This window comes from Rutilus rutilus (assembly GCF_951802725.1).
Source record: "Rutilus rutilus genome assembly, chromosome: 16".
Classification (NCBI taxonomy): domain Eukaryota; kingdom Metazoa; phylum Chordata; class Actinopteri; order Cypriniformes; family Leuciscidae; genus Rutilus; species Rutilus rutilus.
Genome location: NC_140224.1, coordinates 24,289,473 through 24,301,943, shown reverse-complemented (window position 1 = coordinate 24,301,943; position 12,471 = coordinate 24,289,473). Strand labels below are relative to the sequence as shown.

The 12,471-nt window shown below is 36.2% G+C and overlaps 1 protein-coding gene across 2 annotated transcripts in view; it reads right to left on the bottom strand.

Annotated features, from left to right (window-relative positions):
• prkcea (protein kinase C, epsilon a) overlaps window positions 1–12,471 on the bottom strand; it is a 73,796-nt gene that overhangs the window by 27,191 nt on the left and 34,134 nt on the right. The window contains exons 3-10 of one of the 2 annotated variants that reach the window (XM_084435049.1): window positions 10,946–11,111; window positions 10,404–10,438; window positions 9,291–9,379; window positions 7,972–8,101; window positions 7,738–7,880; window positions 7,409–7,508; window positions 5,685–5,890; window positions 5,429–5,602 (exon numbers count right to left, since the gene is read on the bottom strand). In XM_084435049.1, coding sequence (XP_084291175.1) covers window positions 5,429–5,602; window positions 5,685–5,890; window positions 7,409–7,508; window positions 7,738–7,880; window positions 7,972–8,101; window positions 9,291–9,379; window positions 10,404–10,438; window positions 10,946–11,111 — 1,043 coding nt within the window. The remainder of the gene's footprint in view (window positions 1–5,428; window positions 5,603–5,684; window positions 5,891–7,408; window positions 7,509–7,737; window positions 7,881–7,971; window positions 8,102–9,290; window positions 9,380–10,403; window positions 10,439–10,945; window positions 11,112–12,471) is intronic. The other variant, XM_084435050.1, reaches the window with a different exon arrangement.

Sequence of the window (12,471 nt, the reverse complement as noted above, 5' to 3'; positions counted from 1 at the left end):
CACTAACACACTGTCCATAACCATAACAAACCACAAGTCAAGACAGAGCCATTTTCAATGTCTACTGATCTAATTCTTCTAACTCACTTATCTATAGAAGTTATAACTGTACACTATTTCTAGATGTTGGGAAGTTATGCAAAATGATTCATTAAAATGAACCTAGCAATATAAGAATACTCACTCACATCATCACTCACATAATAGTTTTAAGCTATATCATGTCATACCCCAATCCTACATGAGCTTAGGCAAAATATTTTGTAATGTTTATGTGAGTAATCTGTGACAGAATTTTTATATAATATTAATATTAATTTAATATAATATAATATAATAAATTATAATATAATAATTGTTAATAATCAGTAGGCTGAACGTTTCAGTTGTGGCATAATGAGTGATACTGATAACAAATCACTTCACTGGTTTTACATATACAAGTCTGTCCTCTCTTCTCTCTTGACTAATACTAGTATGTAGGCACGAATAAATAACATTATGAATATATACATTTAATGAGTCTAGTGTAGTGTTTATAGGATTTATCTTGTTTCACCAAAGCTTGCGTGTTATTAGGCCACCACAAACATGCTCCTCCACATTTCTGGTGGTCGAATAACACACAAGATTTGGTGAGACAAGACACAGAGAAATGTGCGTGAGAATGGAAATGGTGTTTTAAAAGCAGCAGACCCTTTGTTTGTGCAAAACACACAAACTAACACAACTATGAGCCATGAGTCGAGCCATGCAAATGTATTTGCATTAAAAATCCCCTGTTAGGTAAATAAAAAGGAAAATGAGATGAAAAAGGATCCGTAGAGTGCATTTTCATAAAATATTTAGGCCTAAAGAAGAAGAAAGTAGTTTAGATGGAAAGTAGTTTAGATGGAAAGATGTCACTGTCCAGAAATTCTGGAAGCATTTTTTCTATTCTATTCCATTTTTTTTCCCTATAGGGGAAATTTCCCTAGGCTGCCTACATCTCTGTAGGCAGCCTAGGCTCTGAGATCTGCACACAAAAACAGTTGGTTTCACCCATAGATATCATATAAAGGCTAGATGTCTGTGCGCACTGCTGGCCAATGGAGGTCGACGTCCGCACGTGGCGGCCATCTTGCTACAGTGTACTCGCTCACTACTTCAATGGTGCATGTACTTTTAAATAACCATAACTTGCTCATTTTTCTACCGATTTTCAAACGGTTTGGTTTGTTATAAACGTCAGAGATGTAGTTATGACACTGCATACATACACTGCATACATATGAAAAATTATAACATACATGTTCAAGCATTCGGAATTATAGCCACGTTAATAACGTTTGTAAGAAACCAAACCGTTTGTAAATCCGTCAAGATTTCAGCGAGATAAGAGGATTTGTGAGCGTGCTGATCATTCACCTTAATGCACAGAGCACTGTCACAAGATGGCCGAACGATGATGCCGGAAGTGACTGCGCCATAAGACATCTAGCGTTTATATATGATATCTATGGTTTCACCAACCTCACAACACCCTCCCCCTGTCTGTGATTGGTTGGAACACTATTTGTTTTGGTTTTGAGTGGTTGGTGAAACCAATTGTTTTTGTGTGCAGATCTCAGAGCCTAGGCTGCCTACAGAGATGCGTTTTTTTGACGACATGCTTATGGGGCGGGCAGCTAGCGGATCGTTAAAGGAGAACTCCGGTCAATTTTAACATTGAGCTCATTTTTTTGTACATTTGGAGTGCTGTCAATACAGAGAACAACGACAAAAATCGGTGTTGCCTACACCGAGTTATTCTATTTTTAAAATTTGCACCCTGTTGACTTCAATGGGGCAAGTACTAAACCTGCTTTTAGCCTCTTAACATCCTTGATGTGTCATTACAAGTGCACAGAAAATGTGAGTGATTCCTTCTGAGTGAACACGAGTGAATCTGACTGCAGTAGATGTGAAAGATATGTATAAAAATGATGTTATTTAAGCCAGCGCAAATACCTGTGTTTACATCCTGTTTTCGGTTGAAGTCCAAAGTAATCGATTACCGAGTTCACGCGCGTGATCATAGGTAACTAAACCTATGCGCGTGAACTCGGCAATCGACTACTTTGGACTTCAACCGACACCGATTTTTGTCGTTGTTCTCTGTATTGACAGCACTCCAAATGTACAAAAAAATGAGCTCAATGTTAAAATTGACCGGAGTTCTCCTTTAAGAAAGATTAGATGAATGTGATCAAAAAAAAAATTGGGCCTGAAATCACTGATACAACCTTTAAGTTAAGATCGTAATATGATATAGGGCCCTATTTTAACGATCTGAAACGCAAGTATCAAGCGCGAAACGCAAGTAACTTTGTGGGCGGATCTTGGGCGCTGTTGCTATTATACCGGCGGGATAAATGACTCTTGCGCCCGACGCAAATCTAAAATGGGTTGGTCTGAAGTAGGTTCATTATTCATAGGTGTGGTTTGGGCGTAACGTGAAATAAACCAATCAGAGCGTCATCTCACATTCCCTTTAAGAGCAGGTGCGCTTGTTCCATGGTGGATTGCTATTATAACGGCGGATTTGCCAGGCGCACGCCAGGAGCGGTTCACAGCCGAGGAGACCGACGTTCCCGTCAGGGACGTAAAACACAGAGAAGTGACAATGTATGGGGATGGAGAAACCCACCCAAATTAGCTTCGGTTAAACAGGCGTATGATAATTTGGGTAAATGTGTAAGCTAGATTTATGCCTATTTTTTCACATCTTCATGGACACAACAATGATTTCCCTAGTGTGTTAATATTTTTCCTTGTAATAATGTAGCCTATGATTTGCAAAAATGAAAACAGCTGCTTCTGTGTAGATGAGAGAATCAAAGTGTATGTGCGTTGTGCACACGCTACATTGATTAAGGCCAAGCATGCACCCTCAAAATAGCATTTGAATAACATGCGCCACTGACTTTAGACTAGGTTTTTCCTGGTCAGTGGCGGAATTATTTTCTACACCTGCAAAATAGCATCAGGGAACGTTTGTGCCGAAACACGCCTCCTCTTTGCGCTGAACCGCCCCGGGGAGCGCAAGTTCATTCCCTAATTTACCGACGTGCGTCTGTGGAGGGAAAAGTCTGCTGTGCGCGGGTGCAAAATAGGAATGATACATGCGTCGGTGTACAAAGTCAATTGTGCTTTTTGCAAGATAGGGCCCATAATGTCATTATTCATATGTGTTAATAATCAATAGGCTAGAATTCTTTATTTTATTTTATAAGTCTTAGAGCTTAAGTTTTTATAATATAATATAATATAATATAATATAATATAACATAATAGTCATTATTCATATTTATTAAGCAGTAGGCTAGAATCCTTTAAAAAATATATTTTATATTAAAACAGATGTTAAGTTTTAAATAAAATAATATATTATAATATAATATAATAGTCATTCATATTTATTAATCAGTATAGGCTAGAATCCTTTAAAAAATATTTTTAAATTAAAACTGATGTTAAGTTTTAAATAATATAATATATTACGTTGAATAATATAATACAGTATAATATAATATAATATAATACAGTATATAAATAATAGTCCCAGTTAATTCTCCAGCATAAGCTAACTATCTTCCCCTCCTTCTTTCTTTTTCTCAGGCAATCATTTAGACTTTCCATGTTCCAAAATCCTCCTCACTGTCTTTCTACAGGGCCCCTTCTTTTGGCTATTTTCTCTGTGCAGGAGCATGTCTACCCATGGTCCCAACAGGCCTCATCAGAAACCGTTGTGTAATGTTATTTACATTTCTGCAGTGTAATTACAGTTGATAAGAATATGGCTGCGATCCCAAAGCTGATTAAAACCAGAGGCAGCAGTTCAAAAAGAGTACACGACTCCTCTTCCCTCCCAAATCATGTCTTCCTTCTTCTTTTTGCCCCTTTCCCGCACTACTACCGCCTCCAACCCTTCTTTCTTTGCGTTTCTTGCTTTGTTGCCCTCCGTCAGTTTGTCCTGTGTTCTCAGATGCGGGCGAATGAGAAGGGAGATACAGTGGGTGGTAGTCGAAGAGCGAAAAAGAGAAACGAGGACACTAGATATCACTGTGAGTGTAACTGGGGCATGGGAGGGGAAGCTGAACAAGAGACGGAAAGAAGTGAAAGTGCAAAATAGAGAAGAGACCGATGATGAGAGCGATAAAAGCCCTAGTGAAAAGGATGTCAGAGTCTTTAATGGGCACAGTTCATTGATAGAACCATACCACTTCTACTTGCCTTCCCTATCCGCAAATACAATCGTGTGCAGAAGTTTGGGAACCCTGGGTGATTAAACAAAATTAAAAGTAGTAACCAGCATTGTGAACTTACTGGACGGCTATTTTGCAACTATTTTCCCTCACATGCTGTTTTCTTGTTCTTTTTTAACTTAGAAAATAAAACTTGTATTTATCATGAACCACTTATAATTGCTAAAGGTGTTAAAAGTTTCATAACCTCATCTGACTTCTCAAGGGGTTTTTTTTATACTGGACTGTCACCCTCAAACCACATTGTGATACACGGGTGTCAGAAAGAGGTCACACTGCCACCTCCTGGACAACTAGAACTGTTATTCTAAATCCTGATCAATCCTGTGTGGCTCTGCCATCTGCTGGACTGTGAGAATAGTTTCACATGATATTTCACAACGTGTTTCAATTTGAGATAATTCGTTAATACATTAGGTGTCATGAACTTGAAATGTTAAAACATATTTAGTATGCACTATTGTTATATATTTATATCAGCATATTAGAATGATTTCTGAAGGATCATGTGACTTCGAAGATTTGAGGAATGGCTGCTGAAATTTCAGCTTTTGCTACCACAGGAATTAAAATAGAAATATTAAAATAAAAAGTTAATCTAAACTGTAATAATATTGCACAATATTACTGTATTTTTGATCAAATTAATGCAGCCTTGGTGAGCAGAAGAGACAAAAGTTTGAACCATGAATATACAAATTAACATTAACCTAGACTACTAAAAGCTATTATGTATTGTTAGTTCATGACAAATTCAACGTTTTATTTTTATTTTATTTTTTTAAAGAAATAGCTCACCATTTGTCATAATTTACTTAGTCTGTTCCTCACACATACTGTAGCTATTGTATGGCTTGGAATGTATCATGTAAGTCAAATGAAGCTACAATGAATCATTGTATAAAGCTCTATTTTAGAGATTGACAGTATGAATCCATCCATTTTCATTCTATGGACAACAGGTGGACATTAAGTAAAAAAATCTCAAATTTTTTTTGTTTCACAGTAGAAAGAAAGTATACTGGGTTTGGTGACATTAGGAAGACTGCAGTACTTAAGTGTTTAATCTGATCAGAAGAAATAAATGACTTGAAATGTCTAGATTAGAGAGAATCGGGGTTTTGATTTAGTGACTGTTTTACCTTCGTCTGGAAGCAGCAGAAAAGCTGAGTCAGATAGGGATGTTTTCTAGCCAGGGCCAGAATGCGTTTCTCTGTCAAAGTGCAGTCCACATCATCATCTTGAAGGATGACATCTTTTTTCAAAACTTTCACAGCGTAAACTTCATCTGAGCCTTTCAGCTCAGCCAGCATCACCTACAGCACGGAGAGGGCAATGTGAAGATGTTGATTTGTTTTCATGCGCTAAAACTGAAAAGCACCGATTCGTGAACCTCACCTTGCCGAAGCTGCCTTTGCCCAGCACTTTGATGAACGAGAAGTCCGTGAGACTCATTCTCTTCGTCTGTACGGTCTTCACGTCTCCATTCTCCCGGCTCTCGGTCGCTGTGCTCTGAACGCCGCTGCACGAGGAAGAGGAGGAAGACTTGTGCTCCTGGCCAAATGACAGGGCCTTGCGGATACTCTCCAGTTCTGCAAGCTCTGCTACAGACAGACAAATACAACATTAGACTTAAAGGAATAAATGACAAATCTGTTATCATTTACTCGCACTCTGAACCTGTATGAGTTTCTTCCTTCCATAAAACACAGGGAAACATTTCAAAGTCCCCCTATTATGCTCCTAATTTTATTTTGAAGGTCTCCTACAATAGATTTACATGCATCCTTTAATTTTCTCATAATATATATTGCATCATCACCTCTTTTCTCACAGTGTCTGAAACAGTTCAATCAAGGACTCGTTCTCTCTAAACCCCACCTTTCCGGAAGCCTACTCTGCTCTGATTGGTCAGATGGCCCAGTCGGTTGTGATTGGTCTACTGCTTACAGCATGTGTAAGCACAAAACCCCCATTACCTGAATTTCAGCCAAAGACTTTAAATTTCAGTTTTACTTCAGACTTCAGGTTAATATACGAGTTCTGAAGCGAAGCGATGGGGTTTTGTAAGAAAAATATCCATGTTTTAAATGTATAAACTATAATCACTGGCTTCTGGCAACAGCCGTACATGTGTTACAAGTCGAGTTCTGGCGGAACTTTGACATAGGATGTAGCTCCTCTTCTCTTATATTGTAATCCTCTGATATTTTTCTTTAAAACTTCTCTTTTAGACTTCTAATTCATGACCGGCGTTTTGTTTCGCTCTATCCTCTGCGCTTCCACGTTTCTCAATTCTCACCTAAGCTTACACTACGCCATTGTCATACGTCGGGTCAGAGGTCACTCTTCCGCCGGAATTCGACTTTCTCAGTAACACGTTTACAGCCATAGTCGGAAGCCAATGGTTATAGTTTATAAAGTTTTAAATATGAATATTTATGGTGTTTGGTGTTTTTAGCCCCCAACGGCGCCTTCCAGGCAGCGAGGGGATGGGTAGGTTTAAGGTTGAGGTTAGGGTTAGGGTTAGCTGCCTGGAAGGAGCCATTGGGGGCTAAAAACACCATCGAGCAATATTTATCTAACAAAAACCCCCCGCTTCGCTTCAGAAGGCATTTATTAACACACTGGCGTCGTATGGATTACTTTTATGATGGATGGATGTGCTTTTTGGAGCTTCAAAAACTCAGACTCTATTCAATGCCATTACAAAGCTGAGAAGAGCCAGGACATTTTTTAATATAACACTGATTGTGTTCAGCTGAAAGAAAAAAGTCATATACATATAAGAAGGCTTGAGGGATAATTCAAATTTTTGGCTGGGACTATTCCTTTAAGCTTGAAAGCTCCAGTTTCCATTCATTGTAATCAGAAAATAATAGAAATAATTGAACAATTGAAGGGCATCCAGCACATTCCTAAAAATGTCTCCTTTTGTATTTCACAGTGGGGGATCATACAGGTTCAGAAAAACATGAGGGAGAAAAAAATATTCAGTTAATTTATTAAATATTCATTTTTGGGTGAACTAACCCTTTAATTATGCAAATAAATGATGAATGTGTAATAGTGAAAGAGTAAGATTGCAGAGTATGTGCAAGAGAGTTTGTGTAATTCTGTACCCTGGTCGCAGGGTGAAGTTGGAGCTGATTTGCATCGGTCAGACTCCTCTGATAAAGGGGCTTCTGTCGTGGATTGCTGAGGGTCCTGCCCTGGAGTCAACTGAAGAGAAAACATTTTTTAATATTACTGCTAATGGTTTTTAATATTTTAATGTCCTAATCCTTTACATCACTGTCACAATCATCACTGGCCTCATTTTACTGCATCATTATTTAAAGTGGTCATACTTTTATTTATTTTATTCCTCTGCTTATAACGTCATCATTTAGTTTTTGCATCGACCCATGTTCCATCTGTCCACATTCTGCAGATATTTAATACTACTCACCTTTTTCCTGCGTTGGGTACTGTTGGAGATTTTGTCTGGTGTCACCCCGAGATCAGCAAGCACTTTAGCAATTTTTCTGGCATCGACACCACAGCTAGGAGCTACATTACTTTCACAACGCCGATGGACATTCATTTTACAGGCTGAAAACAGACAGGAAGATAAATGAATATGTGGCAACAAAAGCAGATGTTTGATCACAAATCATTCATCACTGGTATCCGCAACGCTTGCCTTTGCACTGCAGGCCTTGCCGCATCAGTCCCCAAAGTAAGGAGCCGCAGTGGTCACAGAAGGTGGGGACTTTGTAATTGTGAATGCTGAACATGTGTGGAATGTTTACACTGAAGCGCTGGGAGCCAACCTGTAAAAACAAAACATCATTCATGCCACGATACCCACGATACCCACAATTCAACTGATCTCTCTGCTGAGGAAATCCCGAGCTGGTTCAGTAGTTTTAAGAACATGGGCTCAGTGTTGGTATTGTTAACTAAAACGTACAACTATTAATGGTAACACTTTACAACAAGGTCTCATTTGTTAACATTAGTTTATGCATTAACTCACATAAACTAACAGTAAGCAATATATAATTACTGCATTTATTAACTTTTGTTAATGTTAATTAATAAAAATGTTCATGTTAGTGCGTTAACTAATGTTAACAGATACAAAGTTAGATTTTAATAATATATTAGTAAATGTTGAGGTTAGATCGATAAATGCTGCAGAAGTATTGTTCACTGTTAGTTTATATCAACTAACATAGTCAACTAATGTTAACAAATTAAACCTTATTGTAAAGTGTTACCTTAATAACAATGTGGTTTTAATAATATAAGCTGAGTTTTCGCACCATTGGTGCCTGGGCCCTAAATAATAATTGATGTTCATTTAAACAAAGCTGAAATAAAATAATATTTTTATTATTATATTTAAAAATGAGAATTAATTAAAACCTTAAATAAAATAGGTTTAAGCTGAAGGACTATAATTACTAAAACTAAAACTGGATAAAAAAAAAAAAAGAAAGAAAAAAAAAAGACCAAACCTTAAACTAAAATTAAAAAGAAAACTTCAAATATAAATGTAAAATAAAATACAAATACAAATAAATACTATAATAGTATAAAAATTACACTAAAACAGCACTACATGCTGTGTTTAGAAAACTAGCATACACTGTACAGTGTGCTGCCTACAATTGAAAAAATATATATATATCATTACATATTATGCATCAATCTTTAACATTTAAAACAATCATCATGACCTTGCTACAGTACAATTATCTTATGTGTGATGCTATCACCTAGGAAATAAATAATTTTTATTGAAACAAAATTTTTGTAAATATTACAAGAAAGAGAGAATTGTGGCTGATATTATTTGTCACACTGTAAAATGAAGGTCAAGTTAGCCACGTCATATTCCTCGCTGTATTTTCTGTTGTGATAATTGTCAACATTTTGGCAAATGTAGCAATTCATAAAATGATCTGAAAACTAGTACTAGTATGCTAACTCTTTTGAGAGAAATGTAGAACTGACCTCTTCAGGAGTGTCTTCCTGTTTCTTCAAGCCAGCGCATTTTGTTATGATGAGCTCATGGCATCTCTTATGGACCACGCAGGTACACACTGAGAGATTTAAGGAATAGGAAAAAAGTTTACTTCGGTAACACTTTACAATAAGGTTACATTAGTTAGCATGAACTAACCATGAAAAATACTTTAAAATAATTTATCTTAATCTATATTTCAACATTTACGAATACATTATTAAAGGGTTAGTTCAACCAAAATGAAAAATTCTATCATTAATTGCTCACCCTCATGTAAGTCCAAACCCGTAAGACTTTCGTTCATCTTCGGAACACAAATGAAGATATTTTTGATGAAATCTGAGAGCTTTCTGTCCCTTCAAAAAGTTCATAAAAAGATAGTAAAACTAATCCATATGAATTGAGCTGATTATTCCAAATTTTCTGTAGAGACACGATCGCTTTACATGATAAACAGATATTGATCAGCGAAAATGAACAGAAGCTCAACCGAACCGGCTTGACATGCGAGAAGAAGCTAGAGCCTAAATTCAATCTGTTCATCATAAAAGCAACCGAGTCTCTTCAGAAAATTTAGACTAAAACGTTCAATTCATATGGATTATTTTTACAATCTCTTTATGAATTGTTTGAAGCATCAAAGTGGTAGTTGCGTAGACTGTCAATGGAGGGACAGAAATCTCTTAGATTTAATTTAAAAAGTTTGATAAAAAAAAAAAAAAAACGAAAGTCCTACGGGCTTGGAATGACATGAGCGTGAGGATTTAATGACATAATTTTAATTTTTGGGTTAACGAACCATTTAAAATCAAAAGTCATCTTTGTTAATATTATTTAATGTCCCTGAGCTAACATGAACTAACTATGGAAAGTTATATTTTTATTACCTAACATTGACAAAGATTAAACAAATGTATTGCTCATTGTTATTTAATGTTAAATAATGCATTAACAGAAATTAAACTAATGGGACCTTATTGTAAAGTGTTACCACTTTTTTCCATGGCAATTAGATATTTTAAAATAAAGATTCATCAAACCAGGAAACATTATAATTGATTTTATTATCACTGTACATAAGAGAAGGGCGTCTTACTCACCCTGACACTGATACCCTTGTTTCCCCAACACACCCCTGCAAAACCACAGAGAAATAAATGTGTTAAACAACTCCGACACACAGCAGGATTGAGCAGTTCTGTTTCCGACCAGCAGAGGGTGGGTTGTGCTACAACACAAATCTCTACAGCGGATTCTATCAGTGGCAACAAGCAGCATTGTGTATAGCCACAGGGATGCACTAGGTATGCAAATAGTTAGACTGAACAGTTATTACTACTGGGAGGAACTGTTTGCAGAGATAAAAATAAACATCTGTCTAATCTATAAAATGCCCTCCGCACTGGCACAAAGGACAGTGGCTCTAATTTGCTTTCAATATTAATATTCATTACACAAACTCCTTTGTTGTAATCAGGAGGAGGAGTGCCTGTGATTAGCATCAGGTTTCGCCTTTGAAAAAAATGACAAACCTTTTATATATCTGAAAAGGACCTTATAATAAAGGTAGTCCTGTATAGAAGTAGCTATTGTGGATGACATACAGGGCTACAGGTGAGGAGCAACACGCATCTTCTCTTACCAGATGAAGTCTCTGCAGTGGGAGCAGTAGGTGGGCTGTCTCAGGTAGGTGGCCATAAACTTGTGACCGTTAACCTGATGGACACGCCTCCGAACCGCCCCCTGACGTTTTCGTGGACGCATCCGCTCACGGAACACTCTCTCCTCATTTTCATTGGATGATGCAGCTGCAAAATAAAATGACATTTAACAATAAGTTAGTTGCATATAAGTGTGTTGGTAAAAAAAGTTAAATATATGAAGGCTGGGACAGAGATATAAAGGACTTCAATGCTAAAACAAAATGGAAGGAGTGCTTAAATCTAACATATAAAGCCACAACCAACCAATAAATTAATGACTAGAATTTATTATAGTAGGGACAAAATTCATAAGTTTGATGCATCTTCTTAAACACCTGCTTAAAGTGCGGTAGTAGTGACTATCTCACTCATTCATTCTGGTACTGTGAAAAAATAAAGAAAACCTGGTTTGAGAGATGGCTCTCTAACATCTGTAAGCAGAAATTTGTATTTACACCAGAAGCCTGCTTACTCCAAAATGTAACAAAAATGAAATATCCTATGGGATGGCAATTCATATTTTCCTCATTAGTCTATAAGAAGCTGTTGTTACAAAATTGGAAAAACACAGATACCCCAGGGTTGGATAAATGGAAAAACGTAATGAAATATTACCTAAACATCGAGAAAACTCTGTCAGTGGACAAAAATAAACAAAAACAGTTCAACTCTGTGTGGAAACCAATATTTGACGCTCTGTAATTAGCCCAACGCTAGCTATGCTTAACTCATTTTGTATTTTATTTTATTTGTTTGTAAATCTAACATGGCAATGTTAAATTATTTCCTTTTTTTTTTCTTTTTCTCTCAACAGTTCACTCAAGGAGCACACTGTAAAAAGTGAACAGTTGGATCAACTTAAAATTACTTCAATTGGTAACACCTAAAGAAATTAAGTTTTCTCAACTTAAATTATCACGTTTTATCGTGAAAAACGTGATAATTTAAGTTGAGAAAACTTAATTTCTTTAGGTGTTACCAGTTGAAGTAATTTTTTTAAGTTGATCCAACTGTTCACTTTTTACAGTGGTGTAATTTGTGTGTGTGTAAAGCAGCACAACTGTAAAGCAGCACAACTGTAAAGCAGCACAACTGTAAAGCATTTGTATAAAGCAGCACAACTGTTTTCCACATTGATAATAATTCAAAATTTTGCTTGATAACAGAGTCAGCATTAGAATGATTTCGGAAGGATCACACAACACAAGATGAAGTAATGGCTGCTTTCCATAGCAGAAAAAAAAAATATATATATAAATAAATATAATAAAAATTAGGGCTGTGAAAAGATTATTCGCGATTAATCGCATCCAAAATAAAAGTTTGTGTTTACATAATATATATGTGTATAATTATTTTGTATATATAAATACACACACATGCATGTACATAATTAAGAAATATTTGCATGTATATACTGTATATATATATATATATATAAAATTTATATTATATATATATATAT